At 38.3% G+C, this 27,197-nt stretch overlaps 1 protein-coding gene across 3 annotated transcripts in view; it reads left to right on the forward strand.

Moving 5' to 3' along the window:
- Positions 1-27,197, forward strand: part of LOC126190629 (endoplasmic reticulum membrane-associated RNA degradation protein-like) — an 84,213-nt gene that overhangs the window by 42,363 nt on the left and 14,653 nt on the right. For all 3 annotated transcript variants that reach the window (XR_007538264.1, XR_007538266.1, XM_049931048.1), the window contains exons 4-5: positions 9,226-9,563; positions 10,656-11,027. Coding sequence is in view for 1 of the 3 variants with exons in the window: in XM_049931048.1 (XP_049787005.1) it covers positions 9,226-9,563; positions 10,656-11,027 (710 nt within the window). In the remaining 2 variants the exon portion in view is untranslated. The remainder of the gene's footprint in view (positions 1-9,225; positions 9,564-10,655; positions 11,028-27,197) is intronic.

Below are 27,197 nucleotides of genomic sequence, written 5' to 3' on the forward strand. Positions count from 1 at the left end.
ACGAACATAAATGGAATTGCGGGTACAAATGGACTCTTGAATAAAAGTTCAACACAATCCCCATAAAAGATATAATTCATATGTAAATGCATAATGGTTGTATTAAATAAGTTTTATTTCAAATATAAATCAACATCTTCTTTGAGCAGAAATTTTACATTGTGTTATTTTTTTTAACTGTAAGTCCTATGTCTCATATTTTACAAAACTTTTTAGTACCTTACTTTGGAATGCTACATGATTACAAGAAAGGCTTAGATTAAAAAACCTATATATACTACGGAGTTTCTCATAACTTCCCCTTAACATAAATAGGGACTCTTTATACCATCAATCAGAAACAAAAATAATGAAAACAAAACTTGGAAGTGTCCAAATGTTATCTATATCAATACCTGAACTAAGAATGACACTTGGTACACACCACTTTTTTTTCTGCATGTCATTTACAGATGAATTTAACACATCTGTCACATTTTTGTGATTGTTAGCTGTCAGTTTTAGGACCACATAAATAACATCTTTCTCTTTTTCGTGAGCCACTTTTATTACAAGGTGAATTTTCTAGTTGTATGTCATTTTGTGGTTCATCAGCTGCCCCTAGAAAATTATTTATTCTACTCTTCAAATCTACTGAAAATGAAGAATACTCCATCTTTCTCTCTCTGATAAATGGCCCTATCAAATTTAGTCCAATTTCTTTTATGTAATGATTACGTTTCATACATTTCCCACCATTTGATGCCTTCCATAATACAGATCCATTTGCACTCTCAACATTCAATATTGCTGAAAAAATTACACACGGCCATCATTGAGTTCTTTTAGAGACTGAATAATTGCCGCATTTCTGATCTAATGTATCAACACCACCTTTTGTTCTGTTGTAAAGATCAGTTATCAGGTTTTCCACTGTTTTCATTGACTGAATTGTCATGGTGCATTGATGAGATTACCACTATCCTTTGATTCTTTTTTGGAACATAAGATGCCAATGTTTTATCCTACATGAAACCAAATAACGTAGACCCTACTACCCGTTGTTTATTGGCTAAAAATTCTTGTGGTGTTTCCCATTTATTTTTGCCCATCGTTCTAACGTAAGTCAAACCATTTTCAATCAGTTTGACAGAAGAGAACCGGTTATTGGCAGTTATATTTCTGTTTGTTCCAAATAAAGGTTCTGCAAGCTGCAGTACATTCTGTGTTGAAACTGAAAGTTTCCTTGTTTTATTAGTGACTGATTTGCCCATATAGATAAAAGCATTATATAAATAATGTGTTTTAGTGTTGCAAATGCACATTATCTTGATGCCATATTTAGCAGGCTTCGATTTCATATAAACCCTGAAAAAAACATTTCCCACTAAAAGAGCAAAGCATTTCATCAACTGTCAAATATTCTGAGCAGCTGTAGTTTTTTTGACAGTTCTGAAAGAAGAAATTTCCAAATATTTCTGAGATGAGAGCAGCATGATCATTAGTTCTTCTTTCCTAGCCAGAATTCACATCATCAAATATCAAAGCAGTAACAGGAACATAAATCGCTTTACTGACATCATTATTCTGATTATATCTAGTTCTGTTCCATTAGTTGCCCATAAATTTTCTATATCTTCATGACCAGATTTGAATATACCTGATAATAGCAACAACCCAAAGAATGCTTTCCTCTCCATAATACTCACATGGTTAGTGTAAGAAGCATTAGTTTTATACTTTTCTGAATATTCTGTTATTTTCCGATTAGTGTGAGTGCAAATATGTGCGATCATTTCATCTGATATCAGCAACTGCGATGATTCAATTGGTGACATGTTCCGTTTCTCACGAGCTACACTGCTGAGACCAGGCAGGTGAGTGATGATGTTGTGGCTTCTAACTCTGGACCTAGATGTTGGATGAGTAGACCACTTGAATCAATTTTTACCTTGAAAATATGCAGTACTTGACAGCCGGCTCTCTCTCTCTCTACTGAACATCAGACGATGGATTACTTGAATCAGAAGAAATTTCTTGTTGAGTTGCGATAGGCACAACTAAAAGATCCACACAATTATAGCTTTTGGCCATCAAAGCCTTTGTCAGCAGTAGACACACACACACGCACACTCATGCAAACGCAACTAGCACACATGTCTGCAGTCTCAGAGAGCTGAAACCATAATGCGAGCAGCAGCACCAGTGCATGATGGGAGTGGCGACTGGGTGGGGGTAAGGAGGAGGCTGGGGCAGGGAGGGGGAGGGATAGTATGGTGGGAGTGGCAGACAGTGAAGTGTTGCAGTTTAGATGGAGGGCAGGAGAGAAGGTGCGGACTTGGGAGGGAGAAGCAGCGGAAAGGAGAGAAAAAAAAAGAAGAAATTAAAAGACTGGGTGTGGCGGTGAAATGACTGCTGTGTAGTGCTGGAATGGGAACAGGGTGGGGGCTCGATGGGTAAGGACAGTGACAAACGAAGGTTGAGGCCAGGAGGGTTATGGGAACATAGGATATATTGAAGGGAAAGTTCCCACCAGCACAATTCAGAAAAGCTGGTGTTGATGGGGAAGATCCATATGGCACAGGCTTTGAAGCAGTCATTGAGATGAGGGATATCATGTTCGGCAGCGTGTTCAGCAACAGGGTGGTCCACTTGTTTTTTGGCCACAGTTTGTCGGTGGCTGTTCATGTGGACAGACTGCTTGTTGGTTGTCATGCCTACATGGAATGCAGCACAGTGATTGCAGCTTAGCTTGTACATCACATGACTGGTTTCACAGGTAGCCCTGCCTTTGATAGGTGATGTTAGTGACCAGTCTGGAGTAGGTGGTTGTAGGAGGATGTGTGGGACAGGTTTTGCATCTAGGTCTATTACAGGGGTATGAGACATGAGGTAAGGGATTGGGAGCAGGATGGACAAGTATATTGTGTAGGTTCGGTGGACAGTGGAATACCACTGTAGGAGGAGTCGGAAGGATAGTGGGTTTTCTACTTTCTCATTTCAGGGCACAATGATAGGTAATCGAATCCCTGGCAGAGAAAGTAATTCAGTTGCCCCAGTCCTGGATGGTACTGAGTTACTGATGCTCTTCTACGGGCGGACTGTGGGACTTTGGGAGGTGGTGGGAGACTGGAAAGATAAGGCACGGGAGAATTGTTTTTGTACAAGAATGGGGGGATAACTACGGTCAGTGAAGGCTTCAGTGAGACCCTGGTATATTTAGAGAGGAACTGCTCGTCACTGCAGATGCGACAACTGCGGGTGGCTAGGCTGTACAGAAGGGACTTCTTGGTATGGAAAGGGTGGCAGCTGTCGAAGTGGAGGTATTGCTGGTGGTTAGTAGGTTTGATATGGACGGAGGTACTGATGTAGCCATCTCTGAGGTGGATGTCAACATCTAGGAATGTGGCTTGTTGGGTTGAGTAGGATGAGGTGAAGCAAATGGGGGAGAAGTTGTTGAGGTTCTGGAGGAATGTGAATAAGGTGTCGTCACCTTCAATCCAGATAGCAAAGATGTCATCAATTAATCTGAACCAGGCGAGGGGTTTAGGATTCTGGGTTTTTAGGAAGGATTCCTCTAGGTAGCCCATGAATAGTTTAGCATAGGATGGTGCCATGCGGGTGCCCATAGTCGTACCGCAGTTTTGTTTGTAGGTAATTCCTTCAAAGGAGAAGTAATAGTGGGTGAGGATATAGTTGGTCATGGAGACTGGAAGGAGGTTGTTGGTTTGGAATCCATAGGGTGTCTGGAAAGGTAGTGTTCAATAGCAGTATGGCTATGAGCATTAGGAATGTTAGTGTACAGGGAGGTGGCATCAATAGTGACGAGCAGGGCACCATGTGGTAAAGGGACAGGAATTGTGGAGAGTCGATCAAGGAAATGGTTGGTATCTTTTATATAGGGGGATAGATTCCAGGTAATAGGTTGAAGGTGTTGGTCTACAAGAGCAGAGATTCTCTCTGTGGGGGCACAGTAACCGGCCACAATGGGGCATCCTGGGTGGTTGGGTTTACGAACTTTAGGAAGCTTGTAGAAGGTGGGAGTGCAGGGAGTGGTAGGGGTAGGTAGAGAGATGGACTCTGGGGAGAGGTTCTGGGATGGGCCTAAGGATTTGAGTAGTCACTGGAGATCCTGCTGGATTACTGGAATGCGACCACTGTGGCATGGTTTGTAGGTGGAAGTATCTGACAGCTGACAGAGTCCTTCTGCCACATAATCCTTGCAGTTCAAAACAACTGTGGTGGAGCCTTTGTCTGTAGGTAGGCTTATAAGGGCGGGATCAGTTTTTAGATAATGGACTGCGGCTCTTTCTGCGGATGTAAGGTTAGTTTGCACGTTGAGGGATTTGGGGAATGATGGTGAGGCAAGGTTCGAGGTTAAGAAATTCTGGAAAGTTAACAGGGGGTGGTTTGGAGGCAGTGGGGGTGGATCATGGTTGGATGGAGGAGTGAACTGAGTTAAGTCTTTGGTTGAGTCTGATTGGTCGAGTTGGTGGCAAAAAAATGTTTCTACTGTAGGGACTGGGAGAAGGAGAGAAGGTCTTTAACTAGTCCTGCATGGTTAAATTTGGGAATGGGGCAAAAGGTGAGGCCTTTGGAAAGAACTGGTATTTCTGTGGGACTAAGGCTTCTGGTGGAAAGGTTCATAACTGTGTTGCGGGTCTGTTTAGGTTCTGGGTTCTTTGTGGTGGTGGGAGGTAGCTTTGGAGGGTGGGGTAAGTGTAGTAGGTCTGCGAGACAGGGTTTGTCAGCTATGAGGGGCCCGTGGGGGAGGTTTGGAGGTTGTTGTGGAAGTGGTGGACAGTGGTATTCCAAGGCGGGAGTAGGAAGTCAGCAGGATGGAGAGCTTTTTGAGGTGGTGTTGTGCATGTTGCTCAAGTTCTTGCAGGGCAAGAGTTTCAATGTGTGTTATGGGTTCCAGGAATATGGGATTACATAACAGGAGAATTTAGCGGATGGAGAGGATTGGGCTTGGTTGATATGGATTTGTAGGACAATGTTGGTGAGGGCTAAGGATTGGCGGAATCTGAACAGATGGAGGTCATTGTGGAAGGAGGGGTGGCAAGCAGAGATGGGTAATTTGATGATAAGGCCATTAGGGGGGATTTCATGAGCCAAGCAACAACCCAGGAACAGTATGTGGGACTGGGATCTGGCTAGGGATAAGGAAGCTTTTCTGTATTGACGCAGATGGAAGGAGCAAGAATTGATGGTGGTGCAAAAAATGCGAAAAATTACCTAAGAAAGTAGAATTACGTCCAAAAAATTACGTAAAAATACACCCAAATACGCAAGAAAAGTACGAAAAGTACGAAATGGATGCACAAGGGGGAAAAAATAAATAAATCTGAGGAAGACGACGATAGTGGAAGGCAAAAAATCACTAAAATTGGCAAGAAGTCACAAGGGCCAAGGTAGAGAATAACTCGTTATTATGTATAATACTTTGGGTAGTAGGTATGAGGGCGGATAAGAAGGGGGACAGCAGATGTGACTGTATGAGGTGGATTTAATGGGTGCGAACAGGAATAGAATGGAGAAAGTGTGAGGGGTGGGGAAGGGTTCGTAGTTAGAGAGTTAAGATCGTGTGGCACCAGAAAAGTGCAGGAGATAACACACAAAAATACAGGAACTTACACGGGGAGCATGATCAGTTTGAAGGTATAGGCTTAATTATATAGGCGGGAGTAATGTGGGACATAAGATGCTGCACCAACAATCTGTGTGGTCTTGAGGCTGTCTGTTGCGCGTGACCGAGACGGTTGATACAGTGTGGCTCATAAGTAGACTGTGTAGTGCGGTTCGTAAGGCAACAAGAGAAACACAGGACAGAAAAGAAAGAAGGATGGACATTGAGTATAGCAATGCAAAAGAAAGTGGTTACAAAGGAAAACAGCACCGGGTTAGGATCGAAGAAAAGCCATCAGGCAAAAATCAAATCATGGAAAATCCAGGATGGAATGTAACAATATCAGAGAAGGAAAGTTGCTACTTACCAAATAGCGAAGATGCTGAGTCGCGATAGGCAGAACAAAAAGATTCACACAATTATAGCTTCCGGCCATTAAAGCCTTTGTCAGCAGAACACACACACACACACACACACACACACACACACACGCACACGCACACGCACACGCACGCGCGCAAACGCAGCTAGCATACATGTCTGCAGTCTCAGAGAGCTGAACCCACATTGTGAGCAGCAGCACCAATGCATGATGGGAGTGGCTACTGGGTGGGGGTAAGGAGGAGGCTGGGACGAGGAGGGGGAGGGATAGTATGGTGGGAGTGGCAGACAGTGAAGTGTTGCAGTTTAGATGGAGGGCAGGAGAGAAGGTGGGGAGGGCGTAAGTAGCAGAAAGGAGAGAAATAAAAAGAAGAAATTAAAAGACTGGGTGTGGCGGTGAAATGACTGCTGTGTAGTGCTGGAATGGGAACAGGGAGGGGGCTATAATTGTGTGAATCTTTTTGTTGTGCCTATCGCGACTCAGCATCTCCACTATATGGTGAGTAGCAACTTTTCTTCTCTGGTACTGTTACATTCCATCCTGGATTTTCCATTGTTTGAACTTTCTTATTGTGTATTTTCATTGTCACTTATGTCATCATCACTTATGTTCTCTTCGTCACAAGACTGAAAATCACTTAAAGATTCTGTGTCTGAATAATTTTCACAGATTTCTTTTTCAATGAGACCCTGCTGCATTGTGGCAATAAAGTGCCTGAAACACCACAAAATAAGTCAGTATACACAGACTAAAAAAAATCCCATATCTGGAATCGCAGGTCAAATTGGACCCAGGGATGGCGCTTACCTCCACATCCAGTAAATTTCAAGGAGCGAGCTCCTGGTCCCTGGTGCACCTTACAATGTATTGAGATTACAATGGGTCCCTGGTGCACCTTACAATGTATTGAGATTACAATGGCACGCGAAACTGAAACTCCGCGCCTTTCCATTGTTAGATGGTTTTATTGTTGTCGGCAGGTCCAAAAATCACCCACGATTCCGGTTAAGGGTTAAAAAGACCAAGGTTGAATTTCAAATTCATGTCCTTATGATAACAACAATTACGGTACCATTAAAACACTAATAGTCACAATAAAAATTACCTGTCTCATAAATGGCTCAGGAAAAGTTACTGAGAACCCCATATTCGAAATTAATTCTTCTTCTGTACCAGTAACTTCACTGTTACTACTGTACTTACCTGTTGTTCATTCTGGATTTATATGAGAACCTATAATCATGTGAGTATTCAAAACGTCTTTAGCAGAAAGGACTAAAGTGCACAATAAGTGAAGTGTGGCATTACAATAAAGCAACTGTGGTACTACTAAATTTTAGAGTTGTAGCATACTGCTGTTAATGCGAGGTAAATAACAAAACAATTTTCTTATCACTGTCAGTCTCTCTCAAGAAGGATTCTCCACTTTCATATCGTTAGTTCAACAAGAAACAATTTCTTCCTCAGTAAAGAGAGCATCTTGTAGAATGCTGTCAGTTTTCATGAACTAAACTGAAGGTAGAACCAAGAAACCACTTTCGAACACCAGAAGATACATAGTAAGCAATTTACACGTATTGTTTACTAAATCCAAAACAATCTAGTTATGCAGTATTTCATTCTTTTGCACTTATGCTGTATTTTCATTTATTTTTTTGCTCTGCCATATACGCGATATTGTTTTAGTTCATTTCATATGTATGTAATTTAAACAATCAGCATTCTGGCAGTAAGAGTAGAAGCACTGAGAGTCAAGGATATGAACTGACTGAAAAATGCGAAATCGATAATCTATAAGTTACACGGTATTGTTTCTCCATCGACGACATGTATTTATTCATATTTGGAAAGGACACTGACATCCGTGCCATTCATTTCCCTAAAATCAAAATCATCATTATTATTTCTACAGCTTTCCTTTTCTCTCTTAACCCTTGTCCCTCATTTACTCTTACCAGTTCCATTTTCAAACCATATGGTCTCTCCTAGACAGTCATTCACCTTAAATAAGTATCAACAAATGTGTGCACTAAGCTTGTGTTTCTTAATCTGAGTTACAATGTTCTGGTCCGTAAGTTCAGGTCCTTATAGTGAGCATTGTCTTTACTCATCAGTTATTTATATTATATCAAGGATTTGACACTACCACATTGTTTATACAGTAATGATCAAAACATGCACACTTATACGAGGGTTGCAACTTAAATAGTGGCAACTGTTTATTCACAACTGATACAAAAGAGTTACATGTTTGCACCTGTTACTGTCCTTCAGAGAAATCCCCAGTGTTCTGTAGAACCCAGCAATGTGGAAGGCGTAGTATACCATTAGCAGAGCCTGTTCTGTTGATGGTGCGAATGGAGCGGTCTAAAGTTATGGTGATTCTCGTGTATGACTGTGATGGTGTTATCCTAATGCATTACATACCTCCACAGCAGGCAGTCAGTGCACAGTATTACTGTTCGTTTTTGGAGCATCACCTGCGACCAGCTTTGTGAAAGAAGCGGCGACACTTTCTGCGCAACCCACCTATCATTTAGCACGACAATGCGCGGGCGCATACAGCGCAAGCTGTGGCTACTCTGTTCTGTTGATGGGACTACCATCCACCATACTCCCCGGACTTAAGTCCTTGTGACTTTGATTTGATTCCGAAGATGAAGGAACCACTTCATGGCATTTGCTTCAGAACGGTTCCAGAGTTTCGACAGGCAGTAGACTGCTCCATTTGCACCATCAACAGTACAGGCTCTGCTAACGGTATACTATGTCTTCCACAACACTGGCAATGGGGTCTATACAATGCTGGTGACTACTTTGAAGGACAGTACAGGTGCAAACGTGTAGCTCTTTTGTATCGGTTGTGAATAAGTAGTTGCCACTATTTAAGTTCCAACCCTCATATTTAACCAGCATAAAATATGGCACCTAAATTGTTGCAGATAATTCTAAACATTATGTATGTAGTTAAAATGTAAATTAAGATTTTTCTATGACCATGCATTATCTTCTGAAATTTTAGAAATACCAGAAAGTAATGTAAAGGTTTGTACCCAAGCCATGTAATAGTCATTTCTGTGTAGTTTTACATTATTATATCTTTGTCGTAGAATGAGTTATATACCAGTCAACATTATTTTCCTACTTCTGGGTCTAAACTTTTAAACAGTATTTTGTGCACATTTCTGATCTGTGTAATGTAACATGATCACTTAAGTGTTCACTTATTTTTCAGACAATATTCCTACAGTTACTGGTAGGCACTCCACTGTCTTTTAATGTGCGTAACCTGGTATGGCATGGGTTTCTTCATCCAGCTGAGATACCCCCATCACTGGCTACAGCACTCTTCATTGCAGTTGCCAGTATAGGGCAGCTGCTGTCTGCTGAGCTTGCTTCAATTCCCTGCAGGCCTCAGGCCAGCGATCTATCTGAGCTCGCCAAACACATGGAGCCACCTCCTGGTGACCTCGTACCACACGCGGTCCTGCCTGTTCTTACAGAATCTCCACTTATTCCATCACGACACATTGATTTTTGGACATCTGCTTTACAGCACTATCATAGGGGTAGGTGAGTAAATAGACTTTCAGCTTCTAATTGCTATATACTTCTGTATGTTGAAATAAATGTTATTTATCATGAAATGCTCTGCTTTCAGAGTGATGATCAAATATGTTTCCTTTCTTATGATTCTCATGTGCTTTTTAGATGCTCAAAATTTCCACCAAAAATTTTGCCCACCCTATATTATACATATATGGGCTTGGTAGAAAATGGTGCAAGGCTTTTTGGTATTTTTTTTTTTTTATTTTAGGAACTTAATTCACTGGAAGTGTTTTAGCTTTGAAATAAAACGAGAGAGAACTAAATTGAATGTATTATCATCAGTGACATCCACTGCTAATAGTCTCTTCTAAATTTTTTCCAAGCATTATGGTCTTCAGTGATACAAATTCATGCTGCTCCTACAAGTTTCCTAATATCACCTACCAGCATTCCATGGAATGGTTGGCTTGGTGCTCTCTCTTGGAATCCAGCAAAAAACTTCTTTGGTCTGTCTAACAGCCATTCAACTGACCTAATGTTCTGTTCATTTTCATTATGTGTTGATAATTATGTTTTCAATCCTAGTTTATTCTCTGATACATTCACTTGTTCCCTTTCTTCCCATATTTCCTAGTTCATTGAAAAGACTCCAGGGTATTTTTAATTTTCTGTTTATGAATTTTGCCAAACATCCAGTCGTCTTCATTTGGGCCATATATAAGAACTCACCAATGGGAGAGAGAGGGGGGGGGGGGGGGGTAGTGCACATGCATGCAGCCGTGTGTGTGTGTGTGTGTGTGTGTGTGTGTGTGTGTGTGTGTCAGAGAGTTTGTGCCGTGTGTGTGTGTGTGTGTGTGTGTGTGTGTATTCTAATTTATAGAAACTAAAATAAGTCTCATCTTAAAATTCCATATCAGTTTTGAAGCCTATTCAATTTCCTAAGATAGATCAGAAATCCAAAATATTTTTTATATGCAACTACAGAAATGAGTTGAGTTACATTCATTGACCAGTAAAGAGCTGATCCATTTTCAATAACATAATAAAGGTATTATATAAATGCGAACTGGTTTCATAATTTTGCAGTTCTCTGGTACCTGAATATCTCTGTTGCAGTTGGGGCCGGTGTTGCCTAGTGGCCCTGCCACAGCTTGAGCACTTGGCACGCGTGGCTTACTGTGTTGCTCACAACTGCCCATCTCGCTTGCTCACTGCTGAATCAGCAACACGATATCTTACTCTGGATGATCTCCTAGATACATCTGATACCAGCATGCTGTCTTTACTTGGGGAAGGTCTTCTGCAGTTACTTAGAGATTTACTGTCCCTACCAACAGGTCCCAGATTGAGAGATCGTCTCAGCCACGGAGAAGTCGACCTGGCAGATATTCCGAGCTGTTTAGCAGGGCACTTGCTTGGTGCTGCAACAGCCATAGCTCTCCGGTTCAGGGCCAGTTCTACACAACCATACAGCAATTACACATCTAGGTCTGTAGTATTCTTTCTTGTTCATCATGTTTGTTTATTTTATTTATAAATATTAAAAATGGTTGAAGTACAATATTATTAAATGTTTATTGAGAGATTTATTTAAAGCAATGACTGAGACACATTTGAAGTTTAATTTGAACAGTCAAGCAAAATATTGTCTCATAGAAACAGGAATCATTTACTGAATTTGATGGCAAGGTCACTAGTTAAAGCCAATGCTAGGCACTGAAAATGAGGTCATTATATAATCACAATAAAGGCACAAACAGTTGGACTGTCTCCAGAATGGTGTGTGCGACTGTCTCCAGAATGGTGTGTGCGACTGTCTCCAGAATGGTGTGTGCCTGTGTCTAAATAGAATATACAGTAATACTTTATGATTAATGGAGAATACTCACCGAAAATCAGAAGCAGTGAGTTGTCACTATGCACGCACACAAAAGAAAGAAAACGTACCTTCTTTTGGATGTATCTGTTGACACACTGAGGTCATGTTGCTGACTTTACGATTGAAGTTTCTCACTTGTGCAAGGTAAAGCAATCATTTCCAGGTTTGTTCTGCTTTCCACAGTGTCTGTTTTCTGCCTGTTTCTTACTTTGGCTGTGACACGTGGCTTTGGCCTGGCTTGCCCTTACTTTGTGCCACCTGGAGAAGACTTGGAGAAATTTTTACATTGCTCCATAATACATTTCTACTGTTTAACGTTCCCTCTTCTTTAAAAAATTTCGCCAGACTTTTTTTAGTTTGTCTCGGAAACAGTGTCATGAAATGTGTGTTGCATAGGTAATTACATACTGTACAACTTCCTGGTATTTAAATTTTCAGAAAGCTTATTCACAAAGGCTCTTGATGTTTTATTAACTCTCTAAAATCTCGCTCTATATTACACTTTTTTCAAATCTTTATTGCCACTATTTAGCCATGTGACAGGTATTTGATGGCTTGGCAATTCAAATAGTTAGTAGAGCCATGGCAGCCACGGTAATGGAAATGCTAATGGTCGTGATGTTATGTCGTTTTTTATCCCTATAGTTCTGAATATGATGAACATTTTTTGTGTGACAGTTACTGGCCCTTTTTGTGATGCTATCAGCTCATCTAGTGAGTGCAAGGTGTTTAAGCTGTTGCTGGATAATGTGAAGTTTTGCTTGGGTAACACTTCTAACAGTTTTTCTGATCAATAGAACTTAGGTTTTGAGAACTGTATCATGGGTGTACTTGCGACACTAGCTGGAAGATGAAATTGTGGCCCTGCCATATCACAGATTGTGCCATTTATTAATATGTCACTGTTTCATAGTTCTAATTTGGTCATGCGCATGGGTTTTCCATTTTGGTAATAGTTTACAATGAGAACTTCCAGTGTGAAAACTGAACGAATTCAACATGCTCCCCATCACTGTTACGTCATTTTGAGTGAAACTCTGATACACTCAAAAGTATAAAGCATTGAAAGCCTTCAATATTTTGGTAATAATAATGCTCTTTAAGTCGTGTTTCTTTTATTTAAAGTTTTAGTGGTCTCAGATGTAATATTTCCTCTCTATAGATACCAATAGAAGTCGATATAAATTCTTGATGCTAATTAACCTTGGCCCGCATAGAGTATGAGGTACCGAGGAAGCAGGAAGGAAAGCTTTGTTGCCACTTTGTGTAGACATAAGAGGGGTAATGTTGTCTGGCTGCTATAGAATGATAAAATGATGCAGCTTTAGGCAAGCATGCGGCATAGATAATTATCAGCTATGGTCTATAAATTACACGTGGAAGTATAAGTTTATATGATTGAATACTGTTCACATTTAAACACACTTGTTACATTGACACAACACAGGTTTGTCACGCTTTTACAGTGCTACTCGGTTAGGTCACTGACGTTGGCACCAATCATAAAGGTAAGACAGTCGACAGGGAGTGTACCGAAATGTGCTGATAACAGGTTGGGAGCCGAAGCCCAACTTACTGTTGGCAACTTATAGAAATTGTTACACTTCTCGCTGCTCCCAAACTTTGCCATCTAACAGTCATTGTAAGTATTCGGTTGGCAAATTTAATTTTGTAGTCATTACAATGAATACTTGCCCTTATCTCGTACCTTCCCACTCCTCACATCTACACGCCTGTCCACCGCTAATGGCCTTGCTTGCTTTCCTTCCAATATTACTCTATAAGATAGCAAGTATGAAGAGGAGAAGAAAGATGCTTCTTATTTGCTCCAGAGGAGAGACAGTGATCTGCAGTTGACACAACCATAACTGCAAATTGGGCTGAAGTCAATTTTTTCAATCATGCTATCATTGTGTTGACATGAGGTTTAATGCATTAAGTTACTGATGATATCTATTTCTGCCACCTGTCAGTCAGATACTAGTCTGGAAAATTTGACATTGCTCAGCATACTCTTTAAAGGCTTTCCATCCAAAATTAATATATTTTTTGCATTTGAAAATGAACTTTGCTTCTGCTTCTATTTGAAGGACATTAGTCTTGTCTCTCTTAAGCTGTGTAGTTTCTTGGCATAATATGTTGAAAGTGTGTCCAAATGAAAGTATTTTGTGTTAGGTTATAATAAAACAGTGGAAAATCCAGGATGTAATGTAACAGTATTATGAAACGAAAGTTGCTACTCACCATATGGTGGAGAGGGTGAGTCATAAATAGGCACAACAAAAAGACTATCACAAATAAAGCTTTCGGCCAGAAAGGCCTTCATCAACAATAGAACACACACACACACACACACACACACACACACACACTTACTGTAGTCTCAGGCAACTACAGTGTGTGTGTGTGTGTGTGTGTGTGTGTGTGTGTGTGTGTGTGTGTGTGTGATGGGTAGACTGCAAAATGTACAGTTTGTCCATTGTAACTTAATGCTTGTACTGGGGACATCTGGAAATAGAAAACATTGTCACACAGAGGTAACAACAGTTTCATTTTGTCTTATTAGAGGGAGGACTCAAACCCAGAACCTTTGCCTTTCACGAGTAAGTGCTCTGTCAACTTAACTACCAAGGCACGACTCACAACCTGCCTGCACAGGTTTACTTCTGCCAGTACCTCTTCCCTACTTCCTGAACTTCCCAGAAGAAACAATATCATAGAAAAGTGGCTTCGCTACAGCCTAGTGGGATTTTTCTGGAGTGAATTCATGCTTTGGCATATGGTTGTGATCTGACAGGAAATTTCAAATCAGCATGCACTCCACTGCAGTTTAAATTAAAAAAAAGACTAGTGCTACAGTTACCATTATTTTGAGCATTTAGTAACGATACAGTATTTATTTCTGCAAATTATGTATCAAAGAAATAAAATACAATTCAACACTGGGTAACACAATGTTCCTGCTCATAGTATTGTTTCATAGCTATGTTTGGCAGCAACTAAAATTAGTCAATACCAGCCCAAAGTCATCTGACTTCTATTGATTTTTCTGTCCCCAGCAGCACTTACTGCATCCTAGACACACTATATCTGCTATTAGATTGCCATTACTTATCTCGGCTAAAAGTCAATACACTTCAACATTTGCCCACAGCAAGATTACAGAACAAATTTTTCGCACCTGTATGGTGCACTTTTGTCAAAATAACCTGGTGATTGACATAATAGTGAGATGTGGGTAACTGGAGTTGCCTGCTCTACAGAAATAAAACATTGAGAATGTGGCATTGTTTGCTCTGCATCATGCCCAAACTGTTCCCATGGCCAAACTGCCATATCAAATGGTATTTTCACTTTCATTGTTTGTCTAGTGTGTATGAAACTAGTGCATCCCATTGCCATCATTGTATGTATGTATGTTGTTTTTGGTGTGGTTATCATGTCTGATGAAATGTGAAACAAAGAGGGCAGATCCAGGATTCAGGATCCAAACACGTCAAGAAAGAAAGCAGGAAAAGGAATTGTGTTTAAAGGACAATCATGACAACTCACGTGCAATCTGTGGGAATATTTTAAGAGGAAGGTGCAAAATGGGAGACCATTGTTAACCAGTTTCCAAAATAGTTCCCAAAGCACTCTCATGGTTAAAGTTGGTAAAATAACTGTACTTTGTATTGGTAAAGAAAAATGCAGGAAGGAAGGAAATCAAACGGGATTCAGTTGTCTTCATACACTGGGCAAGAAGAAAAGTATTCAGAAACATTGAACAAATCTGGATCCTTCTGCACAAGAAACAATTCTGGTCAATCAGTATGAAGTGATCCAGTGATAGTTAATTGCCCTATATTTGAGAAGTTCAAAACAGTTTTTTTTTTTAATAATTTATCTTGCACCATTACTGGATGATGGCCATTTTTATTTGAGGGCATGCTATGATTTTTCAGTCTGGAGACACTGGCGAAAATTTGAATATCTCTGCACTGGGTTAAGTTACTACATTGCAACTGACATGATTGTTTTTAGAAAAGCGTCCTCTACAACACTGTCTGTTACACATCATCATCATCATCATCGTCGTCATCATCATTTAAGACTGATTATGCCTTTCAGCGTTCAGTCTGGAGCATAGTCCCCCTTATAAAATTCCTCCATGATCCCCTATTCAGTGCTAACATTGATGCCTATTACTTCAAAATCATTCTGAACCGAATCCAGGTATCTTCTCCTTGGTCTACCCCGACTCCTCCTACCCTCTACTGCTGAACCCATGAGTCTCTTGGGTAACCTTGCTTCTCCCATGCGTGTAACATGACCCCACTATCTAAGCCTGTTCGCCCTGACTGCTACATCTATAGAGTTCATTCCCAGTTTTTCTTTGATTTCCTCATTGTGGACACCCTCCTGCCATTGTTCCCATCTACTAGTACCTGCAATCAACCTAGCTACTTTCATATCCGTAACCTCGACCTTATTGATAAGGTAACCTGAATCCACCCAGCTATCGCTCCCATACAACAAAGTTGGTCAAAAGATTGAACGGTGCACAGATAACTTAGTCTTGGTACTGACTTCCTTCTTGCAGAAGAGAGTAGATCGTAGCTGAGTGCTCACTGCATTAGCTTTGCTACACCTCGCTTCCAGTTCTTTCACTATGTTGCCATCCTGTGAGAATACACATCCTAAGGACTTGAAACCGTCCACCTGTTCTAACTTTGTTCCTCCCATTTTGCACTCAATCCATTTATATCTCTTTCCCATTGCCATTACTTTCGTTTTGGAGATGTTAATCTTCATACCATAGTCCTTAAATTTCTGATCTAGCTCTGAAATATTACTTTGCAAACTTTCAATCGAATCTGCCATCACAACTAAGTCATCTGCATATGCGAGACTGCTTATTTTGTGTTCACATATCTTAATCTCTCCCAGCCAGTTTATTGTTTTCAACATATGATCCTTAAATAATATGAACAACAGTGGAGACAGGTTGCAGCCTTGTCTTACGCCTGAAACTACTCTGAACCATGAAATCAATTTACCGTCAACTCTAACTGCTGCCTGACTATCTATGTAAAGACCTTTAATTGCTTGCAAAAGTTTGCCTCCTATTCCATAATCTTGTAAAACAGACAATAACTTCCTTCTAGGAACCTGGTCATATGCCTTTTCTAGATCTATAAAGCATAGATACAATTCCCTGTTCCACTAATAACACTTCTCCATTATTTGCCGTAAGCCAAAGATCTGGTCCTGACAACTTCTAAGAGGCCTAAACCCACACTGATTTTCATCCAATTTGTCCTCAACTAATGCTCGCACTTTCCTTTCAACAATACCTGAGAAGATTTTACCCACAACACTTATTAAAGAGATACCTCTGTAGTTGTTACAATCTTTTCTGTTTCCATGTTTAAATATTGGTGTGATTACTGCTTTCGTCCAGTCTGATGTAACCTGTCCCGACTCCCACGCCATTTCAATTATCCTCTGTAGCCATTTAAGACCTGACATTCCACTGTATTTGATGAGTTCAGACTTAATTTCATCCACCCCAGCTGCTTTATTGCACTGCAATCTATTGGCCATTTTCTCCACTTCCTCAAATGTGATCCTATTTCCATCATCATCCCTATCCCATTGTACATCGAAATCTGAAACATTACTGATCGTATTTTCACCTACATTGAGCAACTCTTCAAAATATTCCCTCCATCTGCCCAAGGCATCAACAGGATTCACCAGCAGTTTTCCTGACCTGTCCATAATACCTGTCATTTCCTTCTTACCTCCCTTTCGAAGACTGCTAATTACACTCCAGAATGGTTTTCCAGCAGCTTGACCCAAAATACCCTAAATTCAAAAATAACCAGTCAAAATGACCTCCAAAGTTTGGTATCCAAATTTTCAAAAATTCACTTTTTAGGCCCAAAAATAACAAACAAAGAGTGGTTTATGAGAGTCTATTTTTTCCTTTAGTTAGACATTATACATTGCTAGCCTCATATAGAGCAAGAACACTTACAAATGTTTCCTTAATTTTTTATGAATTTTTGAAATTTGAAAATTTCCATTTAAGTTTGGGGTTATTTATCTCAGGTGGGACTGAATATAAAAATATGATTTTTGCAGTTTGTACACCTATATGATAGCAACTTACCGTAAAAATTTTAACATTGATATCTGACTGTGAACAAAGATATGAATTTTTGAAAATGAGGAGATAATTCACATTACTCCTCAACTGATCTTATGGCTGTTGCCTATTTAAGTGATTTATTGTTTCATTGTAATAAAATTTAATTGAGACATAAATTTGCTTAACACTATTACCTAATATACATTTAGTTTATTTATTTTTTAATAATGCAATATTAAACAATAGGAGCTTTCGCTTTTGTTCTATGGGAATAAAAATGCCCATTTACATTTAGGTTTATTGTCAATAAAGAAGTATGTAATTGCTGAGTGTGGCATTGTAGAAGTGAGTACACTATTGCTGGATGTGGCATTGTTGTAGTCAGTCTGTTGAAACCTCTGTTAGAGTGGATGTACATATTTCTTCGAAAGTGTAGAATGTGCTATGTGCTTTGTTCTGTGTGTAATTTGTAATTAATCTTGAGAGATTAACTGGAATGCAATAACATGGATGAAAAGTGCTCTGTTGGACAGTGAAGTGTGTCACAAAACAGTTTACAGTTCAGTTTCAAAAAACTTGAAAAATGTCAATGACTTTGATGAAGTTAGACAAACTTTGTTTAAATTTCGAATAAGTTCTTCTCTAACATCAGTGTGTGAGTATCATGAGAAGAAATATATTCTGAAGTACAACCACATTATTGGAAGTAAGTGCTGTGATCCACTTAAAGTTCATAAAAAGCCTATGACTAAAGCTTCGAGGGAAATTAAACTTAAACATTTGTCTTTGTTAATGTGAAAGTGAAACAGCTTCCCCAGTGAAATGTAGTGTGGTTCCTGGAAATTCCCTGTGCCCAAATTGTTACTCAAAAATATTTGTTGTGATTCCAGAACCAGAATCATGTAACCTTGTTAATGACATTTATATTCCTAATGAGGAAGCTGTTAGCATATTGGAGTTTGCTTGTTCTAACTTAGACGTATCTCCTGCTTCAAAATTATTAAAATTGAGTAGCAGAAAAAGAAAAGCAGCTATTGAAAATAAGGTACAGCAAATTTCAAACAAAATTAGAAAAGACTGGGAATCATGCCTTAATAATACAGACACCAACATTATTTTTGAAGAGGAAGAAAACCTACCACCAGCATCATGACACTGAATATTTGAGCTTAATAGAGAAATTAAAAATTAAATGTTCCGTGACATCTAAAGAGGAAAAAGTAAAATTTTAAGTTTGCTCCCTGACTCATGGTCAAGAGAAAAAATAGTTCATGAATTCTACATTTCTGGTTGTTTGGTTAAACTATCCCAAAAATAAGTGAAAGAGCAAGGCATTCTTCCAGTTTTAGGAAAGAAGAAGGGAGTAGGTATAAGTGAAGAAATAGTTAAAAAGATCCAGCAGTTTTTTGAAGATGATGAAAACTGTAGAATGTGCCCAGATTGTAAAGATAGCAAAAGAGTTGTTATAAATGGAGTTAAAGTAACAAAGCAGAAATGACTAGTGCTGTCAAATTTATGTAGCTTTCTCATCCTGAAAGCAAAATTGGAAGGTCAAAATTTTGTGACCTCCACCATAAGTGGTGTATTTTGGCTGGATCCTCGGGGACACACTCCGTATGTGTTTGTTTATATCATGAAAATGTCAAACTGATGATTGCGGGTGCAAAACTCAGTGACCTTAACTACAAGGAGTTACTAGATTTAACGGTCTCTTGACACTAACAGTTAGGATTGCATGATGAGTTTGTGTAATAAATGCCCTGGTAAGGAAACTGTTATTGAATTGTTTCACGAATATGATGAGGAAATGACAGACAGTATTACCTTCAAACAGTGGGTCACAACTGACAGGGCAGAAATGATAACAGTGGTTAAATCTCGGGAAGAGTACTTGGAATCTTTAATTGATAACTTACAAAAACTCAAAAGTCATCACTATGTTTCTAAAATCCAAAGTAAGTTTTTGAAGGACAAAAAAGCAGAACTTCATGAAACTGAATGCATAATGCTAGCTGATTTTGCAGAAAATTTTACATTTGTGATTCAGGATGCAATACAAGGGTACCACTGGAACAATGACCAGGCAACAGTGCATCCATTAATACTCTACTTTAAAAATGAGAAAGACGAAGTTTCCAGTTCGTCAGTTTGCATTCTAAGCAACTACTTGTAGCACAACACTTTGGCTGTACATGTGTTTCAAAAGTATATAATAAATTACATAAAAGAAAATATTCCCAAGGTTGAGAAGCTGATATACTTTTCAGATGGAAGTAGTAGGCAGTATAAGAACAAAAAGAATTTTTCAAATCTGTGCAACCACAAATTAGACTTTCCCTTTTGGGTTGGAGGCTGAATGGCACTTTTTTGCATGTTGCCATGGTAAAAATGCATGTGATGGAGTAGGGGGTACAACGAAACATCAAGTAAGTAAAACCAGCCTACAAAGACCAACCACAGACCAAATTCTCACAGTACAGGACATGTATGTCTTTTGCAAGGATAATATTAAAGGCGTTACCTATTTTCTGATTAAGAAAAAGTGGTTCTCCATATGAAAACAATACTTCGAACCAGATTTGAAAACTGTATAGCAATACAAGGAACAAGGCATTTCCAAAAATTCCTTGGCATTGCAGAAAACTTAGTTTGATGCTATGTAACATCAGAAACCGAAATTTATGAGGACCATTGTGTCAGTAAAATTACATCTCTGTCTTTAACATTGAATGACATAGTGGCATGTGTGTATGATGGACAGTGGTGGCTTGCAGAGGTTGAAAGAATAAGTATGGAAAACAAAGATGTTTTTGTGCATTTTACCACCCTGCTGGCCCAAGAACATCATTCAAGAAATCTACTAGTGACAGAGTGACAAATTTTGGTCTTGGGAGGTCTTATTCCGTATCTCAGAAGCTGTCTGAAGAAAGAAGTGTTCTTAACATTCACCACCACGTTCAGGAACAGTCGCATCTCGAAAGATGTCAATTAAAAATATTTATTTTGAGTATGTCAGAATAATGTAAATGTTAATTTAATTGATGTTTCAGTACCTTACTTCAATAATAATCGATTATATCCCTTCAGTATCACACATGAATAGGCAACAGCCATAAGATCAATTGTAGAATAATGTGAATTATCTCCTCATTTTCAAAAATTCATATCTTTGTTCACAGTTAGATATCAGTGTTGAAATTTTTACAGTACATTGCTATCATATAGGTGTACAAACTGTACAAAAATTATATTTTTATATTCAGTCTCACCTGAGATAACTAACCCCAAACTATACAAAAAACGAAAATTTTCAAATTTCCAAAATTCATAAAAAAATTAAGGAAACAGTGTTCTTGCTCAATATGAGGCCAGTAGTGTATATCTAACTATAGGAAAAAAATAGACTCTCATAAATCAATCCTTGTTTGTTGTTTTTGGGCCTAAAAAGTGGATTTTTGAAAATTTGGATACCAAACTTTGGAGGTCATTTTGACTGGTTATTTTTTAATTTAGGGTATTTTGTGTAATAGACAATGTTGTAGAGGACACTTTTCTAAAAACAATCATGTCAATTGCAATGTAGTAACTTAACCCAGTGCAGAGATATTCATATTTTTGCTAACGTCTCTAAACTGAAACATAGTCACGCACTTACAAACGAAAATGTCCACCTTTCAGTAAAGGTGAAAGGAATTTTTTTTTAACTGTTTTGAACTTCTCAATTATAGGGTAACCACATATAAAAAAATAAAATATTTAAAAATGGCCAAGCAATATACTTAATTTTTATTGGACCACTTCATTTGGATTGACCCATTTAGCATCACATAGAAGAAAAGTATTCAGAAACTGGATCCTTTTGCACGAGATGTGACTTGGCATCACCTATACATTTTGTCATTGTCACAGATATAGGTCCACATTAGATATGTTTTGTATGACATTGTGTGAGCCCGAACTTTTTGAAGGCAGCATATCATCATTGCAACTGGTTCTACAGGGTCTCGGATTTAAAGACAGAAATTTTCCGGGCCATAAAATCTTAATACAATGAGCAGATGTAGCTGCATAGTGATGCAGAATTTCGCATAAAGTAAAATACATTAATTTTGATGACATTCTTTGGATCAACGAAACATGTATCTACGCTGTTCATGCTGTTAAAAAAGGTTGGGCTCATGACAATGGAGAATAATTTATTTTTAACTAACTTAATGGTATTGCATTATATCTTACTGCCTATCTACAGTTATTGCATTTAAATTTTAACATATATTATTATTATTATTATTCTTTCTTTCTTTTCTCAGACATTATGTCTGGTCAAAAATGGAAAGTGACGTGGACCTTGATCAAGCATGACTTCCTTTTAACTGTACGGTATATGTTATATTGCATTTAGGAACTTTTGGGTGATTGAACATGTATCAATAATTACGGATTTCTGTAGTTGTATATATAAGTTTGGATGTAGCTGTATTGCATTGATGTACTGGTGGATATTGTGTGGTATGACTCCTGTAGTTGATAGTATAATTGGTATAATGCCAACTTTATCCTGATGCCACATGTCCTTGACTTCCTCAGCCAGTTGGATGTATTTTTCAATTTTTTCTCATGTTTTCTTTTGTATATTTGTTGTATTGGGTGTGGATATTTCGATTAGTTGTGTTAATTTCTTCTTTTTATTGGTGAGTATGATGTCAGGTTTGTTATGTGGTGATGTTTTATCTGTTATAATGGTTCTGTTCCAGTATAATTTGTATTCATCATTCTCCAGTACATTTTGTGGTGCATACTTGCATGTGGGAACGTGTTTTATAAGTTTACGTTGTAAGGCAAGCTGTTGATGTATTATTTTTGCTACATTGTCATGTCTTCTGGGGTATTCTGTATTTGCTAGTATTGTACATCCACTTGTGATGTGATCTACTGTTTCTATTTGTTGTTTGCAAAGTCTGCATTTATCTGTTGTGGTATTGGGATCTCTAATAATATGCTTGCTGTAATATCTGGTGTTTATTGTTTGATCCTGTATTGCAATCGTGAATCCTTCCGTCTCACTGTATATATTGCCTTTTCTTAGCCATGTGTTGGATGCGTCTTCATCGATGTGTGTGGTTGTGTTAGATGATACGGGTGCTTGCCATGTAGTGTTTTCTTTTTCCAATTTACTTTCTTCATATCTGTTGATGTTATGTGACATAGAGGGTTGTAGAAGTGGTTATGAAATTGCAGTGGTGTAGCCGATGTATTTATATGAGTGATTGCTTTGTGTATTTTGCTAGTTTCTGCTCGTTCTAGAAAGAATTTTCTTAAATTGTCTACCTGTCAATAATGTAGGGTTCAAATTAATGATATGAATATAATAGAGGGAAACATTCCACGTGGGAAAAATATATTTAAAAAGAAAGATGATGAGACTTACCAAACAAAAGCGCTGGCAGGTCGATAGACACACAAACAAACACAAACATACACACAAAATTCTAGCTTTCGCAACCAACGGTTGCCTCGTCAGGACGAGGCAACCGTTGGTTGCGAAAGCTAGAATTTTGTGTGTATGTTTGTGTTTGTTTGTGTGTCTATCGACCTGCCAGCGCTTTTGTTTGGTAAGTCTCATCATCTTTCTTTTTAAATATGTCAATAATGTAGGTTTTTTATGTCGATAAATCCCCTTCCTCCTTCCTTTCTGCTTAATGTGAATCTTTCTGTTGCTGAATGTATGTGATGTATTCTATATTTGTGGCATTGTGATCGTGTAAGTGTATTGAGTGCTTCTAGGTCTGGGTTACTCCAAATGAGTAGGTCAATATTGGTATAGCATAAGTATTTATAGCTTTTGTCTTGTTTCTTGCTGTCAATTCTGTTTTCAGTATTTTTGTTAGTCTTTGTCTATATTTTTCTTTTAGTTCTTCTTTAATATTTGTATTATCTATTCCTATTTTTTTCTGTATCTTAGATATTTATAGGCATCTGTTTTTTCAATCGCTTCTATGCAGTCGCTGTGGTTATCCAATATGTAATATTCTTGTTTATGCTGAATACTTCTGTTATCTTTAGTAATTGGTTGAGTTGTTGATTTGTTGCTGCCAGTAGTTTTAGATCATCCATGTATAGCAAATTTGTGATTTTGTGTTGATATGTTCCAGTAATATTCTATCCATAATTGGTATTATTTAGCATGTTGGATAGTGGGTTCAGAGCAAGGCAGGACCAGAAAGGACTTAATGAGTCTCCTTGGTATATTCCACGCTTAATCTGTATTGGCTGCGATGTGATATTATTTGAATTTGTTTGTATATTAAGTGTGGTTTTCCAATTTTTCATTACTATGTTTAGGAACTGTATCAATTCAGGATCTACTATGTATATTTCCAATATTTGTAGTAACCATGAGTGGGGTACACTCTCAAAAGCTTTATGGTAATCAATGTATGCGTAGTGTAGTGACCTTTGTTTAGTTTTAGCTTGATATGTCACCTCTGCATCTATTATCGGTTGCTCTTTACATCCTCGTGCTCCTTTGCAACAGCCTTTTTGTTCTTCATTTATAATTTTGATCTGTGTTGTATGTGTTATTAATTTCTGTGTAATGACTGAAGTTAATATTTTGTATATTGTTGGTAGGCATGTTATGGGGCGATATTTAGCTGGGTTTGCTGTGTCTGCTTGATCTTTAGGTTTCAGATAAGTTATTCCATGCGTAAGTGTATCAGGGAATGTGTATGGGTCTGCAATGTAACTGTTAAATAATTTAGTTAGATGTGAATGTGTTGAGGTGAACTTCTTTAGCCAGAAATTTGGTATTTTATCTTTTCCAGGGGCTTTCCAATTGTGAGTAGAATTAATTGCTTGGATGACTTCAAGTTGCAAAATTATCTCTTCAGGCATCCGCGGTATCATCTTGTATGTGTCTGTTTCTGCTTGTATCCACCGTGCATGCCTGTTATGTTGTACCGGGTTTGACCATATGTTGCTCCAGAAGTGTTCCATGTCTGTTATGTTTGGTGGATTGTCTATTTTAATGTGTATGTTATCTATTGTCTGGTAAAATTTCTTTTGGTTTGTGTTGAATGTTTGGTTTTGTTTCCTTCTATTTTCACTTTTTTTGTATCTTCTAAGTCGTTTGGCCAATGCTTGTAATTTCTGCTTCTTTTCATCTAATTGTTCTATCGCTTCTTGTTGTGAGATTTTACCTAACCTTTTTTTTTTTTTTTTTTTTTTTTTTTTTTTTTTTTTTTTCTGACATTTCATTTCTTATAAATTGTGTTAGCTGTCCGATGTCTTTTCTCAGTTTTTCTATTCTGATCTGTAGCCTGTGTTGCCATGCTGGTTTTGTGGGTTCCTTCTGTGTGTTGGTTGGTTCTGATCTCTGCCTAGTATGTATATTTAGTGTAGTGAGTGGTTCTATATAAACCAGTAGTTGTAACTCTTCCATAGTTGTGTTTTCATTTATTTTATTGTGTATGATTGTGTTGATAGTTTTTATTGTTGTTTCGACTTGTGGGTTATTTGGCGGTCTATGCAAGAATGGTCTAACGTCTGTATTTGTGTCTTTGTATTCTATATATGTCAGCTGAAATTTCTCTTCGAAATCTAACATGTGTGTCACTTCGTGTTCTATTTGTGCTTGTTCTGGTGGCTGTCTTAAGATTTCGTTTTCCTCTGATTGTTTAATTGATGCATGTTGGTCTTTGTTTGTTTGCTCTGGGATGTTCGAGTCCATTACTGTATTTTCTTCTTCTTCTGATTGCACATTATTTTGTTCCAGTATTTGTTGTACTTGTTGTTTGATGTTTTCTAATTCTGACTGGGGTATCCTGTTATTTTTTATTATTACATGGATCTGATCAGCTAGTCGTTGTTCTGTTAAAATTTTTAATTCTGGGTATCTGGTAATAAATGTTGTGTATACTTGTGATCTGTATCCAGTTGTGTTGGTTCCTAGGTTTGTTGCTTGGTAATAACAGAACATGAGGTGTCGATTAACTTCATCTGACCATCACATCCTCTGTCTTTGTTTTCCTTCTAGGGTGGTTGCAGGAAGCATATCCTGCAAAACACCTCTATTTGGATTTAAATCATTTTCCAGTTGGCTAGCGTTGTTGTTGTGGTCTTCAGTCCTGAGACTGGTTTGATGCAGCTCTCCATGCTACTCTATCCTGTGCAAGCTTCATCTCCCAGTACCTACTGCAACCTACATCCTTCTGAATCTGCTAAGTGTATTCATCTCTTGGTCTCCCTCTATGATATTTAACCTCCATGCTGCCCTCCAGTACTAAATTGGTGATCCCTTGATGCCTCAGAACATGTCCTACCAACCGATCCCTTCTTCTAGTCAAGTTGTGCCACAAACTTCTCTTCTCCCCAATCCTGTTCAATACCTCCTCATTAGTTATATGATCTACCCATCTAATCTTCAGCATTCTTCTGTAGCACCACATTTCGAAATCTTCTATTTGCTTCTTGTCCAAACTAGTTATCCTCCATGTTTGTTCTTTTTGTTGCCTTTTACGACTGGTAGGACATACCGGAGGCCTATTCTTTTCCCGGGCCTCCACGGGGTTTATTATTATTATTATTATTATTATTATTATTATTATTATTATTATTATTATTTAGTGTGGAAAATTGTGAAACAAGGTTCCAGGCATAATGCAACGCAACACTGGTAGCATATCTCTTTACAAGAAGCCCTGTCACTCTCTCTCTTGCTTCTGGAACTGCATACATGACACACACAAGCAGCACATTTCTTAGTAGTTGGAGATACATGCTTCAAAAAATGCCTCCCTGTTAGCTGGCCTAAAGTTCCTTCATTTGAAAGGGCATGGCTGATTTTCTTCCCTGTCCTTCCCTAATCCGATGGGACCAATGACCTCGCTGTTTGGTTCCCTCCCCCAAATCAGTCAATCTGTTCCTTTATTTCTTTGTACAACTTCATGTGTATTAGCTGCAACAAGTTGAATTGCGTGCATTGTAATAAACTCTGTTTTTATCAGTTCCTTATTGTGCAAAGATAAGTTTAACACGGACCAAACCTGTTAAAGTAACCTTGCAGTGTTTTGCACTAAATTAAAAGCAGCAGCCCATAAAATTTATGGGCTTTGTGATTTTTGCGTGACTCGAGGCCCATAAATCGTACGGTTTGGTGCATAGTGTGTTAAAAAATTTCATCTACTACTAAAATACACATAAAATTTTTTGAAGTTTTTGATGAAGGCTGGTACAGAACTACTGCAACTAATTCCACAAGTGTTAGTGGCAAAATAATGACTACCTCTCTGTACATACAAAAGTGAAGCAACCATGATGCTCTTACAGGTTACTGAACATTAGAAGACTGCAGATTCATAAAAAACAAACTAGTGACTGCCAAATTTTGTTCTTACAGTAGCTGTCTGCGTGACATGGGAGCTTCATCATGTGTGCAGCCATTTTTAAATTTCTCTAAGTTTCACGTTCAGAAAACTGCAGAGAATTTTTTTAAGATAAAAATTAAAAAATTGATTTTTGACCTTAATCACTATTAGGGTAATATGGGCTTCTATATGTAAAATGTGCAGTAGTGATCATCTTTGCCTTTGATGTTTAGGTTACTAACACTTTACGGAAAAGAGTACTCAATTTAGAGACCATT

This window comes from Schistocerca cancellata, chromosome 1, assembly GCF_023864275.1.
Source record: "Schistocerca cancellata isolate TAMUIC-IGC-003103 chromosome 1, iqSchCanc2.1, whole genome shotgun sequence".
NCBI lineage: Eukaryota > Metazoa > Arthropoda > Insecta > Orthoptera > Acrididae > Schistocerca > Schistocerca cancellata.